The sequence below is a fragment of the Corylus avellana genome, chromosome ca7 (assembly GCF_901000735.1).
Source record: "Corylus avellana chromosome ca7, CavTom2PMs-1.0".
NCBI lineage: Eukaryota > Viridiplantae > Streptophyta > Magnoliopsida > Fagales > Betulaceae > Corylus > Corylus avellana.
Window position 1 is genome coordinate 26,047,560 of NC_081547.1, and position 20,213 is coordinate 26,067,772.

General features: G+C 37.5%; 4 protein-coding genes and 1 non-coding gene across 5 annotated transcripts; 2 read left to right on the forward strand and 3 right to left on the reverse strand.

Moving 5' to 3' along the window:
- Positions 1-422: 422 nt before the first annotated feature.
- Positions 423-1,476, reverse strand: LOC132188317 (uncharacterized). Its single transcript, XM_059602742.1, has one exon. It carries the CDS (start codon positions 1,184-1,186, stop codon positions 572-574), a length of 615 nt encoding a protein of 204 aa, XP_059458725.1. The 5' UTR covers positions 1,187-1,476; the 3' UTR covers positions 423-571.
- A 397-nt stretch (positions 1,477-1,873) lies between these two features.
- TRNAP-AGG (transfer RNA proline (anticodon AGG)) lies at positions 1,874-1,945 on the reverse strand. Its single transcript has one exon. It is a non-coding gene; the product is annotated as a tRNA-Pro (tRNA).
- An 89-nt stretch (positions 1,946-2,034) lies between these two features.
- On the forward strand, positions 2,035-4,971 carry LOC132187145 (uncharacterized). Its single transcript, XM_059601341.1, has 2 exons — positions 2,035-2,146; positions 4,145-4,971. Exons 1-2 carry the CDS (start codon positions 2,071-2,073, stop codon positions 4,774-4,776), a joined length of 708 nt encoding a protein of 235 aa, XP_059457324.1. The 5' UTR covers positions 2,035-2,070; the 3' UTR covers positions 4,777-4,971.
- A 4,158-nt stretch (positions 4,972-9,129) lies between these two features.
- On the forward strand, positions 9,130-10,478 carry LOC132188256 (uncharacterized). The gene has a single exon (XM_059602674.1). The coding sequence runs from the start codon at positions 9,414-9,416 to the stop codon at positions 10,149-10,151; it is 738 nt and encodes a 245-aa protein (XP_059458657.1). The 5' UTR covers positions 9,130-9,413; the 3' UTR covers positions 10,152-10,478.
- A 2,044-nt stretch (positions 10,479-12,522) lies between these two features.
- LOC132188253 (protein REBELOTE) lies at positions 12,523-19,384 on the reverse strand. Its single transcript, XM_059602670.1, has 14 exons — positions 19,080-19,384; positions 18,803-18,934; positions 18,303-18,363; positions 17,981-18,089; positions 17,827-17,878; positions 17,634-17,728; positions 16,684-16,752; positions 15,370-15,876; positions 14,832-15,134; positions 14,336-14,659; positions 13,954-14,160; positions 13,583-13,672; positions 13,407-13,499; positions 12,523-13,002 (listed from the first exon to the last, which is right to left on the reverse strand). Exons 2-14 carry the CDS (start codon positions 18,909-18,911, stop codon positions 12,874-12,876), a joined length of 2,148 nt encoding a protein of 715 aa, XP_059458653.1. The 5' UTR covers positions 18,912-18,934; positions 19,080-19,384; the 3' UTR covers positions 12,523-12,873.
- Between the last annotated feature and the right edge of the window lie 829 nt (positions 19,385-20,213).

Consider the following 20,213-nt stretch of genomic DNA (forward strand, 5'->3'; position numbering starts at 1 on the left):
GACAAATTCCAACAACCTTTAATGGCGTCGACGGGCGGCCATCGACAAATTCCAGCAAACTCCGACAGTTATCGACAAATTTTAGCTAACTCTAGTGGCTGCCAACGGCAACGGGAAATGAACTATGAGAGGGAGTGTGTGCTAAGAAGCTCAAACTCAAAAGTTTGGTTATAGTTTTAAAAAAGGAAAAATTATTTATGAAAATTAAAAAATATTTTTAATTTAACCATAATTTTTTATTGTATTAAACACCAAAAAAATTGAAGATTTTTTTTTTTTTTTTTTAAAAAAAAAACATTTTACCTCAAAACAAATCGATTTTAAGATTTGGTGCTAGGCACTAAATATGTGAAATTGTGAGTAAATTTGCTTAAATGAATAATAATAATAATAATAATAAAAGAATAGTGGAGAAACTCCTATATATCCTAAGAAGAAAAAATAATGAACTAAAAATTGAACAAATGTACAAGACCTCCCAACAATACAAAAAATTAGGTAAATTAATCCATCCGTGAGCACTGAGCAGGCCGAGCCATCTTCCCACACGTGGGAGGACCACGTCACACGATCACATGAGTGGGAAACAACCGAAAGACGCTATAGCCAACACTCTAGCCAGGTGGCTTTTACACCTCAACGGCCGAAGCAGGCCCCAATGACTCTTTCCACCACTGGCGATCACCGGTTCATCCGGAACCGGGACAATCGGCGCTGGGGTACGCCGGCCTTGCCTCTTCCTTATCTCGCTCAGGTCCATCGGCTGAATCTTCGTCAGCCCAATCAAAACCTTGTGCTTCCTAGACCCACTGCTCTGGTACCGGTAGCTCCCGGCTGCCGGTGCCCGGAAAGAGCTTGACCGGCCTGGGCTGCTCAACCTAGCCGAGTGAAAGGTCTGGGAGTTGTTGAAAGACTCCGATCTCCACTTTGGTTGGACCCCACCGGGCAACGGATCTCTCCGGTGTATGACTCTGCCGCAGAATAGTATTCTGTCCGTTGAAGGGTTTGTTCCAGGTTTCGCGTTGGTGGAGAACTCGAAGAGGTCTGGGCGTGCCGGAGAGTTCTGATAGCCGGGTTCGGTTTCGGTTTCCGGGTCTTGGTCGTGAATGGGAAGGTCACAGAGTGAGAGTGCGTCTTCCTCTGGTTCTTCGAGGTTTAGGAGATGGAGTTGTAGTTTGTCTTCCATTTTCTTCTCAGGCGGGAAAGGTGAAGAAATCAGAGGAAGAGTTGGTGTTTAATGGAGTGGACAAAGACCAAGTTATTTAAAGGAAGAGGACACAGAGAGAGAGAGAGAGAGAGAGAGAGAGAGAGGGAGGAAGGTTCGTTGGAGGTGAGGCTTCTGGAAGAAGCTTGGTTGATTAATTCAGTCTTGAAAACGTAGGAGTGAGGGTGGGTTAATTGGTTCAACAGAAAGGAGAGAATCTACTTTCTAGGAGCAGAAGGTTCTGTAGAATTCTCAAGGATATCGCGCGTAGTAGGTTGAATTTTTTGCAAAATTTTAATCATTTTTTTTTTTTTAATAATATCTGATAAGTTGATTTTTGTTGTTGTTGTTGTTTTAAAGCTTTTTTTGACCGGTTCGTGATAAACAAGTAGCCCCTTTTAACGGGGTGTTCCAGAAGGATATAAAAATGAGCTGACGCGTCTCCTCCTTCTCTACACGTTTTAACTGTACTGCCACGTAAGTTATACCACCCAATCAGTTTCCGCCAAGTCAGCCAATCTAGACTCTCGCAATCTGATTCTGTTATAGGCCAGCAGCCCACGGCCATAAATAAAATTAGGATGTGCGAAAGTCTGAATGGGTCGGCCCATCCATTCTTGGTTAAGAATAACATAGAAGGCCCATGAGGCCGAAATGAAAAAAAGATAAGGGGCATTCCGAGAATTGAACTCGGGACCTCTCGCACCCTAAGCGAGAATCATACCACTAGACCAAATGCCCGTTGTTGTCAGCTTTCAGAACCAATAAATATAGATAATATTAATTCTCATTAACAATTACACACTCTCTATTTCTGTTTCACTCGCTTCCTTTGGCTCCGAATCAGACTCAAAAAACACTGACCTATGGCCAGGGCGGCTCTCCTTCGCTTGCTCCGATCGCAATCCGGGCAGCTCTCATCCAGAAGCCACTTCCTTTCAGGTTCCATAAACTTGAGCGACTGTTTGTTTAGCTACAGCTTTCTTTGCTTTCTTCTGCGAATATGAGTTTTTATGTATCTCTTAGCGACACTTTTTTTTTTTTTTTGTAATTTAGACACCAAAGTAATTAGCTAATATTGAATAGACCTAGGCGGTCTGCAATCTCAAGCTGATACCTTGGAAATGACGTCGGTGGCAAAAAAAAAAAAATCCCATTTGGTTGTTTTGAGGTCTTGTATTTTGTTGTCTGTAGTGGTCAATGAAGAACTGGTTAGGGATAGATCATAGATATCTTTTATTTACATTTTTTTGAGCAAATATTGCTGAGAGGAAGCTATATAGGATAATACATCAGCGTGGATCACATACGTTGTCTATGACTGTGCCTTTTGGCCTCATGATTTTGCAGGCCAAATGCTTTTTTTTTTAACTAAATCGCCGAAAGTTTTTTAAAACCACTCGTTTTGAAACCACTGGATCAGACAGACACTATCTCTCAAATGTCTGAGGGAGATGATGGACGGGAATTTGGTCGGATAATGAATGGAGAGTGACCCATTTGGCAAGATTATGTTCCATAGAGTTGCCTTTCCCGTGCACTTTTTAAGCGATTTATAGCTTAAAATTGGGGTGAATATTTGTGGATTCCACCCATTAGGGGGGGTATGTACGCAAGCCTACTGGTTTGCTGTTATGTGTGTGTGTATGGCCATATGGGCTGCCACTGAATGATTTTTGTTGGGCATGGAGGAGGCTGAGTTTATAGGTTATGAATCAACCAAACCAAAGGTCTGAATGGCCAACCCTCCACATCAGATTGGAGGAAATTCTTCCAACCCAGATGTCAGTTTAATAGACAGTGGAGGAAAACTTTGTTCCCCAAATAATTGACATGCATTCCTTCTATACCAGGGCTTGACTAAATCAACTAGAGGATGTTGCTGCTAATACTGAATTAAAATATCTTTGGGACATAGTTGAAATAGCTGTTCTCATCTTATAGTATATGGTATTGACTCTGCTGACTAGCGCAACCTCGCCCTTTGCATTCAACTGGACATCGGAATGATAGGATCCACCACAATTTAAGTATTTTGTGACAATCCTAAATTTCCCTGTTTCATTAACACATATTATACAACTGTTAATTCGTCATCATGGACATTGGACACCCACACGCACTCTTACACATACATGATAAAGGGAAAAAGGAAAGTAACAGAAAAGATGAATCTATTTTGCAGCCTATCTAACATTACAATATGTATGTGCTCTGTTGACTATCTAATGTTTTTGCCCAGTAGTTGCCGCAGCAAAAGTCAATTTTTGACATATCCGCTTAAGTGCTGCACATCAACACCTTGTTAACCTATCATTTCTCTTCTAAACTCATGAAGCGGAGCTCACTAATTCAAATCTCTCATTCCCCATTCCAATGGACCAATTAAATCCTTGAGTGAAATGGATGGCTCAAAGTAGTATACAAAGCATTTTTTCTTCATGTTAGGTTAAAACCCTGGCTTCTTTTATTTGTTTCTCTGTTTCAGACTAGAAATATTTTGTCGGTAGCCAAACACAATATTCTCTTCAAAACTATGTTTGTAATTAATTATCCATTATGGTTGTAACAACTCATCCAGTTAATATACAATATTCTTTTTGTATGGTTTCTGGATTGGAGAAAGAAAAGTTACTTTGAGAATCCATATATTGCTGCTATTCTGCTTTATAACTTCTGTGCTATTTATGCTTGCCTGTCTATAACTAGAAGAGCATTTTTGTCAGCTGTACTGTATTGGATGCCTTCTTACATGCAAATCCTAACTGAACTTTCCCTCTTCCCTGCCTCCCTCTCACCCCACTTTCTCATATGAATTTAATTGACTTTCATGACTCTTATATTTTCTGGTTTCTGTTCTAATTGCTTGTTGTTAAGAAATGCATAATATTTTCATTTATGTTATTATAGTATCGGTAATATTTTTTCTCGGTACACCAGGTTATCATTGCAGGTCTAGAACATGGACACACAGTCTGAATAGCAAACCCAACTTCAGCTCTGCTCTCCAGCTTGCTGCTGCTCAGAAAAGATGGGCATCTCAAGCCACTGACAGCAAGATCAGTATTGGGCCGCAGAGAGGGGGTGAAGCTGGGGAAGATGAAAAAGATACTGGAGTTGTTTATTATGGTCCAATCTCTAGCACCATCAAGAAAGTAAAGCTCCTTTCTCTTTCAACCTGCTGTCTGTCTGTATCACTGGGCCCAGTCATAACCTTCATGACATCTCCTGATATGAATGTGATTCTCAAAGGTGCAGTTGCCTCATCTGTAATATTTATGAGTGCTTCCACCACTGCAGCCCTCCACTGGTTTGTAAGCCCATATATTCACAAGCTCAGGTGGCAGCCTGGTTCAGACAGCTTCCAGGTGGAGATGCTGTCATGGCTTGCCACACATATTCCTAAGACTATTAAGTTTGCAGATATTCGGCCTGCCGAGACCAACAGGCCTTTTGTGACATTTAAGGCCAATGGGACTTTTTACTTTGTTGACAAGGATCACTGTCATAACAAGGCTTTGTTGGCAAGACTGACTCCACAGAAATTAGACTCAGCTTTGAAGAATTTGTGATTGGAAACTCATCCATGAGAGCTCTTAGAAGCTTTGCTTTTAGAACGGCTGAACTATGCTATGTACTGCGTTTGTGATAAGCCCTGGCTCGGTTTGAGCATTTAGGCATTCCCATCTTTCTTCTTTAGAAAATTCTTTGAGTTGTTTTGACATCAAATATCACTTAATACCTGAGGTTTTCTTGCTGTGGATAAATTGATTAAATGAGGTGTAAATAACATGCAGCATGAGTATATTCAATTGGTAGTAAGATTCATATGCACCAAGTCTATAGAATTCTTTAAGGTTGCCTTACATACATGATACATGACAAGAATTTCCAGTAATATTTTATTCGAATTACTAGTAATTTGGACGATAAATATAAGAGAGTTCACATATAACCTATCTACCTGAATAAGTGGCCGAACATATTAAAATTTATCTAAACAGGTAAATTCTATATGTGTTTTCTCACAATGTGCTGTTCAAATTATTAGCTAATTGATGGACATCTCAATAATACTCCAATCCATTGCAGTTTGCAAAGAAGAAAACTGTTTTCTAAGTGCAATTACTCATATGAGGACATAACCACTTCATAGAAAGAATTGCACTTTATCTTGGTTGTTTTTAGGGTCTTTGTTCAGGTTGCCAACTCTTTATTTTTATGGACATAATTTTTTTAAAAAAAACTGATCTAGAAGAAATTTCTTTTAACCTACTATAGCAAGTGACAAGTGTCATTCAACATGTTTGAGTTTCTCAAAAATCAAATTTTAGGTTTATAAATTAGTAGAATGACAATAAGCAGAGAGCAATATTTCCTCCGTTCACAAGATCCAACGGTTCTGTCTTCTTCTTAGAGCCACCAACAAAAAGACATTTCAAGCAACAAATACATCAATAGAGGGTCCGTTCTATAACCTAAGATGTATGTTTTTTCAATAATGTTTTATACACGTTGTGAATTGAAAATGAAATTATTTTGCACAAATCTAACATATGATATTAATTTTTGTCGCAAATAATTCAGGATGGAGACTAAAACAAACAAAAGCTCAGGGTTAGATCATAGCCCTCATTTTTGCAAGTTCTGATTCTTAATACTCTTTTCTCTTTCTTTTTTTTGGAAAAAAAATAAATGATTGAAAAAAAATTGTTATATCTTCTTCTACATTTTATCATTTCTGATAAATTGAAGGAAAATATAAGGAAAAAAAAAAAAAAAATTTGGGATGTTTTATGTGAATTTGAATAACTACTTTGTTTTGGGGATTTTTTTTTTTTTTTAAGTAGTTGATATAATAAACTACTTAAAACATATTATGATCATAGTGTCTCACATGACTTAGGTTTAATCTTAACCATGTGTATATAAGTTATTGGACACCCTTCCCTGACAAGCCAGTTTTCAAAGGTGAGTTCTACCCGTTTGTAACATTTGGTATCAAAGCTAGTTACCATGTTGAGGAATTCGAGTCACGAAGGAGACTGAGCTAGATTAAGAGTGGAGCCCACCAAAAGAGAAAATACTACTATTGGGTTAGTCTCAATAGAGTAGGTCGCCGTAGACGTCAGCCACGAAAGGGTCAAAATATTACAAAAAAAAAAAAAAAAAAAGCCAAAATATTTTTAATTTATCTTGTGAGGGAAGACCAAGACCAGGTAATGCAGTAGTTGAAAACCAGTAAACAAGTTCTAGAGAATACGCACAAAAGTTGTAAATCAAACTATTTTAGGAAAGACTTGTTGGACGCGCGCTTTCTGTTTAGTTTCCTGACCTCGTGAGCTGACTAATATCTAGAACTAGAACTAGAACTTTTTATTTTATTTTATTTAAGTAATCTGGAAGTTTTAAGCCACGTAAGATTATTATGTTGTATTATAAAAATAAAAAAGTAATGTTATTCTTTATGTTTATTTATCACACTTATTTTATACGTATTAATTTGCTGTGTTTAAGTGATATCCGCATTATGATTTAAATAAATAAAACAATTTCTTTTATTTTATGTTATTTTTTAGCTTTTTTATATATATTAAAATGAAAATTTTAAGTATGTGTAAAAAATTTAATTATATATAAATGCAAAAACCGGGAGAGGGGGCAAGGACTCTTTCCCCCCCTGTAGTTGAAACCCAGTAAACAAGTTATTAAGAAAATAAAAAAGAAAAAAAGGGTGCAGCAGAAAGCTCAGTAGCAAAGAAAGTAAAAGTAAATGGTAAAGCAAGTAAAGACTTTGAACGGTTTGTGTAAAATTTTTCTCTTTGGTTGACCAAATTTCAATGTTAAGGACGTAACTTCACGCATTTTCTATGTAGAGACAATGCGATTTGGTCATCAACGCAAACAATGGTTTATCAAACATGGGCTTCATTTTTTACGATAATGATTGTCAAACAAGTTTATTTTTAAGGTAAGAATATACAAATACATTGTGTGAATTGTCTTGTAATGTTTTCAAAGAGTTTAACTTATATCTGGACCAACCTTAAAACCCTACTTTTACGGTCCTCAATCAACAATTGACACATAAGCAAAAGCACAACAAGTGCACAAAATTAACCTACAGCCAAATACATTAGATGAAGAAAAGAGAGAAAGGAGAAAAAAGAAGAGAGACCCACGATCATCGGTCTGCTGAAACGGTGCTGGCCGTGACCCACGACTAGCCAGACCTGCCACCCACTGTTGGGTCACGACAGTGGGTCTCTAGCTGGGTCACCTTCATTGTCTCCAGCGCTGTCAGTCACCTTATCCGGTCTTTAGGGCGATAAAATCTCTAAAGGCTTAACCTTCCCCTTTACATTTTAGTTTTGAATCCAAAATCGAATTTTGAGGCATTAGAAACGAATTTTGAGGCTGGTTTCGGCGGGTCACGGCCGGCCAAACCCACACCGTGGGTTTGACGAACACCCAGCAGCACCCAACGCCACCACCAACGACCAGCACCACCTCCACCGACGGCCCACCATCCAACCAGAAAAGATGGGTTGTTGAAGAAGCTGATTGTAGAAATTTTTTTTGTTGATTTTGTTGGGTCTCCCTTAGTTTGGCTGAGTATGGCTAAATGGCCAGTTGGTCTTGTACCGTTGTTTTGGCTATGGCCGAATGGAAGAAGAGGGGATTTGGAGTTTGGGTTTTGTTTTTTCTAGTTTGGCTGATTGGGGTTTTTTTCCTCTCTCTCTCTCATGTCTCTCTCCTTCTGCAGGTTTTTTCCTCTAGCCGTATGTGCTAGGGTGATTGGCGAGCCACCCCAGCCACGGAAGTGGCCCGTGCGGCCACCTTGTGGGTCAGGCCAACCCACAGATGGGTCAGCGTGACCCACGAGTGGCGAGCCACCCAGCTCTTCTTTGATTTGCTATTTTTGTTTTCATTTTAATTTTTTGCACTTTTCTTGAATTGATGATGTGTCAAATTGTGATTAAGTGTTGTAAAATGGCTATTTTGCATAAGATCCTGATACTAGAGACTCTCATTTTCAAAAAAGAGTTAAACATTTGATAAAATCATAATTTCACATTTCAAAACTAAAATTGTGCATTTTAAAATTGTCATGGTTTAAAAAAAAAAAAAATGATAAACCCTATCACATTAACTCAATAATATAATGACCGTCGATATTGACGGAACTAGGGTGGCTGGTGTAAGCCATGACCCCCAACACAAGAAAAAAAAAATTATAAAATAATATATATATTTTGGCCTATTGGGCCTTCAATAGGCCCTAATCTTTTTATATTTTTTTGCCTACTAGTTCCTATCCACTAAAATTTTTACCCTTGGCTCGAACTCGTACTAAATTCTACCTCCTCCCAAACGGTCGACCTATGAACATCACCACATCAATCGATGTATTTCATTGTTTTCTTCACCACCGTCGTCACCCCGTTCGTCACCAGCCCTACTTCTTCTTCTGCCCTACGTTTCTTTTCTAGATCTCCCTCCAAGCTCACCGTCACATGATCTGAGTTTGGACTTTGGAGGAAAGTTTTTTTGTCCGCTGGGGAGAAGGAAAAATCCAACGCGGAATTAGTGGCCCCACCATGTCAATTGTCAGCAAAGCAACTGCCAAATGGACAAAGTATAGTGCCATCAAAGTTGGGACCCACCCAAAACAAGTCCCCACATTCAACCCTTGGATGGACCCACATACTACGTCCACGTGGAAGACAACAACCAGTTCTCTTCAGTCCCCACCCCCACAAACAAGCAACAAACAAAAAGAAACGGTCCAAACTTATAAAAACAAAAAAAAAAAAACAAAACAAAACAAAACGGTCGAAAAGTCAAATCCATGAAAATACCAAAAAACCCCCATCTAGAAGTACAACACCCCCGTTGTCTATCTCTGACTCTGCCTGTACACCCAATAGCCTATCAGAAATTCATAGCCTTTTCAAGCTCCATCAGAAGATTCGAAGAGGAAGAAGAATAGGTAGACTACGCTACCACTACTTCCATTTCTACTTCAATATTTTATTCCTCTTCCTCTAGAAGCCATTCCCATCAACCGCCCCGAGAATCTCTCTGTTTTTCTCTCTTTGTCAGCTGCTTATTTATATGCCCAATTCTTCGGTTCTCTCTCTCTCAATCACCAAACTAGAAGAAATTGTTTCTTAATTCTTTACTATCCAAATCCCATCGCCTTCTCATGGAGTACTTGCAAGATCCGTATGAGGCAGAGGAAGCGCTCTCTCTCTGTGATCTTCCCATCTACAGCGACGACACAGCATCCAACTGGGATGACTACACAAAAGAAGAACAGCGCTTGTCCTCCGACAACGATTTCTTCGAGTTCTTCAGCGAGGACTTCGCCGCCGCCGCCACCGCCGCCTCTACAGCGAACAACCACATCATCTTCTGCGGGAAACTCATCCCATACAGAGAAACCCAGAGCCGCGAAATAAGCAGCGGCGACACGAAGCAAAATCAAAAGAAGAGAGATGGCTTTCTTCGGCGGAAATCACTCTCTTTCAACAAGAAAAAGTCGAAGGCGGAGGAAAAGGGGTCGAGCGCTTTGGCATTGCCATCGTCAAAAGGGTATGTTTATGCCGCCAAAAACAGTGACTTTTCCGTTGGGAAAGTTTCGTTGCTTCCACCTTCGACGAAGTCGAGGTGGTACTTGTTCCTGTTTGGGATGGCGGGGCTTCCGACGGAGATGGAGCTGACAGATATTAGGACAAGACAGAGCCGGATGAAGAGCCAGCCGTCGACGATGTCTCAGTCGTCGTTTGAATGCGATGAAATGGTTAAAGGTGTCGGCGACAATGCGAGGAGGAGTAGAGGGAAGGGGCTGTGGAGGCTGCTAAGGATGTTGGGGTGCAGTAGTACTCACCAAACAAACGCCGTCGTAAAAGCTTCCGCCGCAGGTTGCGTTCCGCACGTGTGACGATCGAGAAGCCAGAGTTTGACGAATGTTGTAAGAAATTGATGAGATCAGCGACAGACAAGGAGGCTTTTGTGTCTGAAATCTGAACAAACAAGCAGGCCAGGATTAGGAAGATAGAAGAAGAAGAAGAAAGTAGGGTTTGGGTGGCGAATCATAGGATATACAGTTTTGAGTGGGCTTCCCATGATTTGTACGGTTGTACCCTTGTGAGGAAATCTAATACATTTTTAGAAACATGTTTAATTAGCAGAAAAAAATAATCTAATGTATGAGTTTGAGAAGACAGATTCCTATTCTATTATTTATTCACTTCTAACTTTCTAGCCACATGATGGTTTTTATTTTTTATTTTTTATTTTTTATTTTTTATTATTTTTATTTTTTAAGAACATTCATTCAAATTAAAAGAGATTATAACATAGAAATAAAAACAAGCTAATCTGAAAAACCCAATTCAGACAGACTCCTAGTCTCTCAATGAACCGGTAGGAGACCAAAAAAATCAAAGATACTAGTGAATACAAATGATTAAAGCCACACTATAGGATGGATAAAACTATATGGAGTAATAAAACCCCTAAAAACTTAAATCCTGACAAGTTTTCAAAGAAACTGTGAAGTGAAGATTTAGGAGAGAACAAGCAGTGAAAAAAGGGTTTCTTTCACAAACACCGAGTCTATGGCCTAACCGGTTCAGGTTATTTTTAAAAACTCAATTCAGACAGATCACTAGCACCTCAATAAACTTGAAAGAGACCCAACAAGTGAAAAAAAGATACTCTACACAGACACAAAGTCTGAGGCCCAACCAATTCGGGTTAAACATAAAGCTACACAGCATAATATAATGGAAATACATGACTAAAAGCTGGAAAAGAAATCTAAGTCCAAACAGAAACACCAGAAGCAGAGGCCGAGGCGTGGTGACGGGTGTGGGACATGATGGTGTTGGATGATCTAACAACCCAATGATTTTACTTATCTTTTTATTATTAATAAATGGAACAAGTATAACAGAAAGGCAATTTTATATTCAAGGATGTGGAGTTATCTTCAATGTATTGCTTTCCCATATTGAGCAGACGCCAACCATCATACTACTTCACAAACCATCATAAAAGCAGCAACAGACGGTTCTCATCAGTCCAAAAGTCAGATTGCTTTACAAACCAATTATTGAAACTTCCTTAGAATCAGTAGGAAGCCTAGTTTTACATAGCAAATAAACAATGTGAGACTTAGTACCAATGAATATCTTTTTATAAATTCATCACTCTACTTAGGCAACTCATCTTCCCAATATAAGACTGGTCAATTGGAAGCTTTCTTAGAATAACTTATAAAACTCATTTTTGCGTAGTGATCGGTAATCAATGCAGAGCTTAACACCCAAAGTATTTTTCTATAAACTACCCACTCTATGTAGGCAGCACCTCTTCTTAATATGGGATTCTAGAGTTACAAAAACGATCATCTTAATGGTCTTTTGGTCAACTATGGAACAAAATCAATTTGAATCTGTTTCGTGTTTAGTTTTTACTTTTTGCACTATTATAACCGCATTGGGATGTTTATTCAATTCCTCATCCCTTCTTTTGTAGTTTTATTTTCTATTGAAATTATCATTATCTTGCTCAGATATTATTATTTTTTTTTTTCAAAAAGAAAGGATAGGAATTTCCCAACTACCATGACTAATTCTTAATCTACAAGGAACTTTATCATAAATGGGAATCAATTGGGACATGAAGCACCCAATAATAAGATACACATCTTAAATGCCTAAACAACAGTGGAATACGTTGATCAACCTCCCATCCAACCATCAAAATTGCTTCACAAACTGCCATCAAAGCGACCCTTTCCTAGCCTTTGGTCAAAGAATTATGGAACCAAATCAATTTGAATTATTTTCCCGTTTAGTGTTTATTTCTTTCACTAGCATAACCGTATTGGAGTGTTTATTATTTGGTCCCCACTCCTAGTGATATTATCATTATCTTGCTCAGAAACAAAAAGAAAAGAATAGATACTTGCCAACTACCATGACTAATTCTTACTCTGCAAGCAACTTAGTCATAAATGGGAAGAAATTTGGGCTTGAAGCACCCAATAAGAAGATACACGTCTTAAATGCCTAAACATACAGTGGGATATGTAGATCAACCTCTTGTCCAACCATTAAACTGCTCCACAAACCGCTATCATGGCGACTCTTTACTTGCCTTTGGTCAAAGAGTTATGGAACCAAATCAATTTGAATTATTCTCCTATTTCTTTCACCATTATAACTGTATTGGAATGTTTATTCAGTCCACACACTCCCTCCTAGTGATATTATCATCATCCTGCTCAAAACAAAAAATAATAATGAAGGGGAACTGCCAACTACTATGACTAATTCTTATTCTGCAACGAACTTGATCATAAATGGGAAGAAATTGGGCTTGAACCACCCAACAAGAAGATACACATCTTAAATGCCTAAATATACAATGGAGCATGTTGATCAAAAACGGTTCCAAAATTTGAAGTCCCTCTATAATATCACAAACAAAACGCAACAGAGATGTCAGCAGACCTCATCTACACATAACTTCTAAAACCCTAATGGTCTCATCAAAAACTGATTGAAGAAATTATAAATAATTTGGGAAAAATGGCTGCCCTCTGAATCTGACATAGGATCAAATGTGGTAATTTCTCGTGAGAGCAGTAACCTTCAAACCTTAGTTTTCTTCCCATTCTTTTTGTCTCCTTTACCAACAATATCTGGATCTACTTTTCTTTTCTCTGAATGTCCTTTGCCATTAACACCGACATCTTTTTTGATTTTCTCTGCTCCAGTAAACTGCAGCAAGTATTGTTGCCAAGCACAGTAATCTTAGAATGCATATAAAAGAATAGTAATGAGATTCTTTAAGATACATAATTTCTCCCCGACTTTTATCAAGTTTGTGACATAAAATTATGAATGGGTTAGACAGTAGTAAATCACTCCTTGGCTTTACTAGGGAATAAACTGATGCTCTTTACATATAACTCAGCATTAGGGAAGAAACCTGGTACCCTACGTTATGTTATGTCGAATCAACTCAAACAATGGAGTCATATTGACTAGCATTCAAAACCAAAAAAATTGCTAGCAAGGATTATCAGTCACCTTGAATAAAAAGGGAAATGAGAGGAAGCATGAACACCCATGGAGCAAAAAGGAAGGGGGGACAAAATAGCGAAAAGTGAGGGTTATTACACCTTATCATTCAAAACCAGATTTCTAGAAGCAGCCTTCTCCATGATGCTTCTGTAATACTCTGTAAAGCGGAATTTGCCATTATGTTTCTCCAGCTGAAATCAACCATTTATCAAACTAAGAAAAGTTGTATTAATCTAATCCACAAATAAGTATGGTTGACATTGATAAAGCAAACCTGGAGAAATGATTCAACAGATTGCTGATCTTTTGGTGAAAAAGCCACCTCATCTCTTTTCTTCTGCACAAACTCTATGTTCTGCTCCACCTACAGTACCAGGCGAAGAGTTATCCACAATTCATTTGAATCAGCAGTTGGTAAACCATATTACAGAACTCATAACTCTTCCCCTCTACTTTGTAATAAAAAAACCAACAGATCAAACACAAATCAAGAAACATGATTATCCCAATCATTAGGTCATTACTGAGGCAACCATAGAACAGCACCAAATGCATCCATAGAGTGGGATGGCGTTTAGGAGACAGCTGCTAGATAAGTAAAATTTATTTGTCAATGGTAAAATATTTTTAAATCAGAACTTGTACCTGATCAATAAAACGCTTCACCACACGCTTGAAACTCTCGACAGTGGTGGTCTCATGAAATTTCCTAAGACGGATGAGAGGAATAGTCGCCAGTTCAGGAAAAGATATGTGGTAGCTCCACTGAAGAAAGTGCACCGAAAGCAGTTCAATGGCAGATGAAACACACTCTTCTTGGAAGTTTTTTGATTTTAACCAATGTTTCGGCAACTGTACAAATGATATCCAATATTAATTGTAATCAATATGCAGTAGTCTCGACTGTAGATAAGTATGGATTTTAGAGAGCAGCTGATGAGTATTAAGTTACATGACGAAAAGGTGTCAAATCACATCAGAGAGAATTCAGGAATATAATTACATAAGTACATTACTCCTTGCTAACCTTAACAGCAGATAAGAAGTTGAAGGCCTTTCCGCGTTTTCCACCATCCTTGCCAACTTTATATTCTAAAACATCCAACGCCAAAGATGAAACAGGGATGAAAATCCCACTAGAACTGGAGAGATTATTCAACCATTGGATGCATTTAAGTCTTAAAGGTAAATATCTTGGTCCAGGAAATAGGAGAGCCACTCCATTTATAATTTGAATGACCATAAAAAGCAACGGCTGAAGATCATAATCACGTATGTTTGCTGCTGTAAACATAACCCAGAGATCAATGCAATTAGTGTACTGCCAACTGCATATTTTCTTGAGTGCTTCCTGGCCATCAACAACAAAAGGCAAAAATCAGAACAGTTCCCTCCACATTGTGATATAATGACTCATTGATAAACTCTACACACTCGCGAGCATCTATATACAAGTGCAACAAGCTAATATGCCTGTATCCAATAAAACAGGAGACTGAAGAAAAATCATAATCATTGTGTACCTTCTTCTTCATTTGTAAACCCTGCTGCAGTATCTTAGCAACTTGCTTAATACAAATCATTGCTTTATTTGATGATTTCTGCACATCCAAGGAGCACAACTCAGCCAAGGAGTTTCTCAGAAATTGCACATGTTTAAACAGATCTGGCTCCATGAATTGACAGTGACCAATAAAGGCTTTGTATGTTTTAACCAAGCAGGTATCAAAGCAACTGGAGCTAAACACAGACGCCAAATCTTTTATGATGAGAAAGGAGTGTGATGATAGAGTCCCTCTGCCAGTTGCCCATAAATGAACTGCAATCTGCATTAATTTTTTAAAAGATAGTTAGGATGACCTAGCATGGAATGAGATTCACATACAACACAAAAACCATTGACCAATAACATAATAAAATGGATATTACTAGCAGTGAATTCTCACAACAATTTAATAGTAATACCTATCATAATGTTCACTTATAAACATTGATATTTATGTTTCAACTACATCAATCACAAACATATATATCATTAGTTTATCATTTAAATGGAAGTACCTTAATCAATCTGTGCAGTAAAGATGGGAAAGCAGCAAAGTATATCATTGACGATCTGAGTCTGACCAAGGAGAGGGCCAGTATCTCATAGTCCGTAACTTGATTCAGGAGAAACAGGGTACTCCTCAAATAAGATTTGACTAGTGGCTTCAGAGCTTTCCATTTTGAAGTATTCTTCAACTCCAAAATTGTCTCCTTCCTGCACTTGGAGCTCGATATTCCCAATAGGCCCCGAAATATATTATCACCCTCATGAAGCATGAACATCAATATCTCACAGAAAGTTTCACTGTTCTGAATTCTATTACACGAATCAGCATCAAAAACACCAGTTGATTTGGTTCCATAGTGGCATGCCGCACGGTATCCATTTATGAGGCAAGTTAGGGCAGACAAATTATGCTGCTCTTTGACCAGTTGACACCAAAATTTAACAGCCGAGACAGTCAAAAACTTGCCCTCATTTGACTGCATGCCTTCATTACTTGTCTCGTCCTCATCAGAAAACTGGTACAAGAAAAAACATACTGGAAAGTTCTTCAAGTGGAAAAACCAAACAACATAAATTAGTGGAATGAAAAATTTGGGATTCCAAATTTTCATTTCTAATAGATTCTTTTTCACCTGATATTTCAGCTTCATGAATACTGTTACCAAACAAATAGCAATCCACTCAATAGATTTTTCACCATTTCTTAACTAACAGGATTCTATCATATAAATTACTTCAGCTGAGAGAGAGAGAGAGAGAGAGAGAGAGAGAGAGAGAACCCTTTAAGATCATTCCCTTAAGACCAAGAATATTAGTACTTTCCTTTCCATGTCCAAATATGTGACAGAAAAGCAATTAAGAAGAGAGAGAGAGAGAGAGAACCCTTTAAGATCATTCCCTTAAGACCAAGAATATTAGTACTTTCCTTTCCATGTCCAAATATGTGACAGAAAAGCAATTAAGAAGCCACACTCTGGTACTATAAAACAGTGATTTTTCTTGATACATTTAAGTAAAATTAGAAAAGCAAATAAATCTAACTCTAATATAACTCTACAAAAGAAAAGGTATAATCTCATCAACTTATGTATCAGTGATGAACGTGAGGCCCCAATATTTCATTTCCCTCCTCTAGTCCTCTATACACTTTGAAGGCAAAGGAAGTGTAAACAAAATAAAACTCATACTTGAAAAGCAAGTTATTCTGGTTGTGAAAGTATATGCAAGATAAAAACTCAGATCACGACACAAAATCCCCGATGATAATTTCCTTGGGATACCAATAGCCCTTATAGAAAAGAAATAGGTAGTAAATAACTTACAGTCTCTTCATTTCTGAAAGGTTGAAGATCCTTATCATAGCTTTCCAACAACTTAAAAAATTCTGAATCCTGGGGAATTTTCAAGTAAAATGTTCCATTAATCAATGAATAAACAAATACTTAATAGCAATTAATAGATAAGAACAAAAATTTAACAGCTAGTGAGTAACGTGAGAGAGAGAGAGAGAGAGAGAGAGAGTGGTGTAACAAAAGAGAACATTCAAACCATCCAGGATCTATCGCGTATTTCACAAACTCTGATTTCAGGCTCAAACAAGCAAAAATGCACACAGCACCTTAAATAATGTCCAGTTAAGCATGAAACGTGTCCAGGATAGGAAAGCTAACACTCCAAATTATGTTAAATTCAAAGTTAATGCTCCAAAATCCCAGCTAAAATGGATCATTCAGAAAAAAATTCATTTGAATTCATCAGGCTTGTGATTCTACTTAAAATATCCAACACAAGCTGACTTACCAGGATAACACTGAAAAAATAGTAAATCAGTGGTTAGGTAAATTTTTTCTGCAATATGACAACACCGGTCCAGCATGTATTTCACAACTTATAAAATATATCATAGACACGTAAAAAATAAACATAACAATTTATTGTTTGACGTTAGCTATTGAACTAAGAAAATCACACATATGCCAAAAGCCAGAAATTTAGCTAAACTATCAGGAAAGGTAGCACTATGACACTTATATTATATCCAACAAATATAATAAATCCTTTTATTATAAATAATCAAGATATCATTAAAAGCATAAGACGCCCTCCAGTTTACATGAAGTATACAAGAGAAGCCACCTAACTAGTAGGGACAAAAAGAACAAATATAACAATCCTAAACTGAAAAAAAAAAAAAAAAAACAAACAAACAAATATCAACCAAAAATTATAAAAATGCTTAAAAAAAGAAAAGAAAAAAAGAATACGTGAATACCTTTTCCTTCAACCTGTTCAATTTTTTTGTCTTCTTTGCAAGATCTAAATGAATTTCCCTGTTCTGCAACGACAATGCGCTACCTCCACTGTTGTCTGCATATGAATTCCGTCACAACACAAACAGAAGATGCGTAGTGGTATGAGAACAAATGGTACATGATATTTATAACATCGGGTAATACTGTCCTCACCTCCTAGATAACCCCCACTCCCACTTTCAGCAACATATGTGCAGCTCAAGTCCTGATTGCCCCATTACAAAATTCAATGAAAAGAACAAAAACAAGAACCAATAAAAAGTTAAAACACATTTTTAAGCAACAATAGTATAATATATTTCACCACCTCTGAGAGATATCCATCACTCTCTGAATCGTCTTCGACCACATCGCTGTCATCTTCACTAAATATCGTATCAAGGGCAATGTCTTCAATATCCCCACCTTCAGGGTTTCTGAGAAAAAGACGACACATGTGAATTTGTCGTAATGGTTCTCCAAAGGATTTAAATGGCATGGCACAAAAGTTTTAAACCAATTAATAATAATGATGGGGAAGATACACAGCATAATAAGTCAGGAAAACCCGAGTATGTCAATCGCAACAAGAAAACAAAATCATTCCATTGTTAGTAATGAGAAAGATGTATCAATTTCACCTTTTTTACCTTCCATTAGACAGCTCTGTGGTGACACCTTTTTGGTCTTCAGCATCATCATGCTCATCTCCTAAAGCAGGCAAATCAACACGACAAGACTTAAGAACTCGACAAGTAAGAAAATAATCTCCGACAAGGCGACAATAGCAGGAATAGTGGTAAACGGAGTTACAAAACCGCATAAATGAATTAATTAAATCACCCAAGCTTGAATATGACAGTCCAGCCAACTGGTAAAATGAAAATCGCCAACCCAAACAAGAGCATCAATTGGTGTATCGAAAAATAAATAAATAAAATAAATAAAAAATTATTCAAATCCACAAAATAGTAGTCACTCATTTTAACTCCACTGGGTTCAACAAGCCCTATACCATACACAAATAAACCATTGATTTTACATACACCCACAACATCTATAATAAGACACTAAATGCGAAGAAATGAAACGAAACACATACACACATTAAAGAGAAAGGAAAATTACTGATACCGAATAGAATGCTTACTTTTAGAAGCTTTCTTTTTGAACACAGACTTGTTTTTCCGCTGTCTCTTGAGCACAGACTGAAGATTCTTCTTCGCGAACTTCCTCGCCTTCTTCCCCAGCTTCCCCATTCCGTAACAATGTCAAATATATTCTAAACACACAACCAATTCAAACTTCTATAAGGACAAATAGAGGCACGAAAATTCACACCCATATTGAAGCGAAAGACCAAGGAAAATCAACGGAAGGGTTTGAGTTGTCCCCAAATCCATCTCTGATTAGCGAAAGCTACCTACCTCGTTTTGCTGAAAGCTGTGTCACTACAGTACGGTGCTCTATTTCTCTATTCGCTGAACACTTCCAATACCTCACCGATTTCACAGTCCGATTAGAACAGCTCGACGATGGCGGAAAACTGCTGTCTCCTGCCTGCCCCTCTCCTCCTTGCTGCTCTTTCCAAATAACCCCAGTCCCTGGGTTGAGGCTGCAGAACCAGAACGGAAACAAATTTGGAGCCCTTTGTTTTAGGGTTTAGGGTTTTGGGATCAGGTTTTTCTACAGCACATATGCTGTTAAAAAAGCAACGGTCAAGATTTAATCAAAATCATTTTAAACGAAACTCTGTCGTTTTATACCCTTAAAACAAATTTTATACCCTTAAAATCACCCTCCAGCTCCAACAGAGCTTCAATGGCCATTTGGTTGAGGCCCTTTAACAAGCAAAACAATTACACCAAATCAATCTATCTCAGCTCAGCCAGTAGCCACTTCAAACAGACAACCTTCCTCGGGTAAAGATGTAAATTTTGGGAGATATTTTACAAATCCCCTATATAAAAAAAATTAAAATATATATGCTTTATATAAGATATCATGTTAATAATGATAGGACAAAGTCACAAACTCTAACTTGGTTAGAAATTGAACAAGTTCAAATGCTACGAGCAAGGAAGTCATGACAATCATCCTAAATTGCATAGCTTTACTAGCATGAAAATCATAAATTCATTAATCGCTTGCAATTAATTGGCAGTTAGCGGTTAATAATCTAAATAATTGTTAATGGCTTCTTCAAGAATTTAAAAAATAAAAAAGTTCAATTTTTTTTTTTTTAAAAAAAAAAAAACGACGTCGTTTCATGTATTTTTATATGTATAAATATAATATATATTATATAATATACATAAAGGCGGCCTTCAAAAACGGTTAGCAATTAACAGTTAGTGCGGTTAGCGGGCGGCCACCTTTTCACTCTTAAGTTAAAGTTATGGTTAAAATTTACTTTAAAATAAAATAAATAGAACAACCCGTCAACCTGTGAGTTAGCGCGTGTGACATGTTTATTAAATGGGTAAACGGCTGGCTCGTTTATGACCTGAATCCGTTTAATATAAATGCTAATCCTAAAATTACGTGTCATGTTTATATTG

Coding starts and splice junctions, on each gene's coding strand:
- LOC132188256 (XM_059602674.1), top strand. CDS start 9,414: ATGGAGTACTTGCAAGATCCGTATGAGGCAGAGGAAGCGCTCTCTCTC.
- LOC132188253 (XM_059602670.1), bottom strand. CDS start 18,911: ATGGGGAAGCTGGGGAAGAAGGCGAGGAAGTTCGCGAAGAAGAATCTT. Junction 15,135..15,369: donor TACTGCACAGATTGATTAAG/GTACTTCCATTT, acceptor AAATTAATGCAG/ATTGCAGTTCATTTATGGGC. Junction 13,003..13,406: donor ATCTGGTTTTGAATGATAAG/GTGTAATAACCC, acceptor TACTTGCTGCAG/TTTACTGGAGCAGAGAAAAT.
- LOC132188317 (XM_059602742.1), bottom strand. CDS start 1,186: ATGGAAGACAAACTACAACTCCATCTCCTAAACCTCGAAGAACCAGAG.
- LOC132187145 (XM_059601341.1), top strand. CDS start 2,071: ATGGCCAGGGCGGCTCTCCTTCGCTTGCTCCGATCGCAATCCGGGCAG. Junction 2,147..4,144: donor CAGAAGCCACTTCCTTTCAG/GTTCCATAAACT, acceptor TCGGTACACCAG/GTTATCATTGCAGGTCTAGA.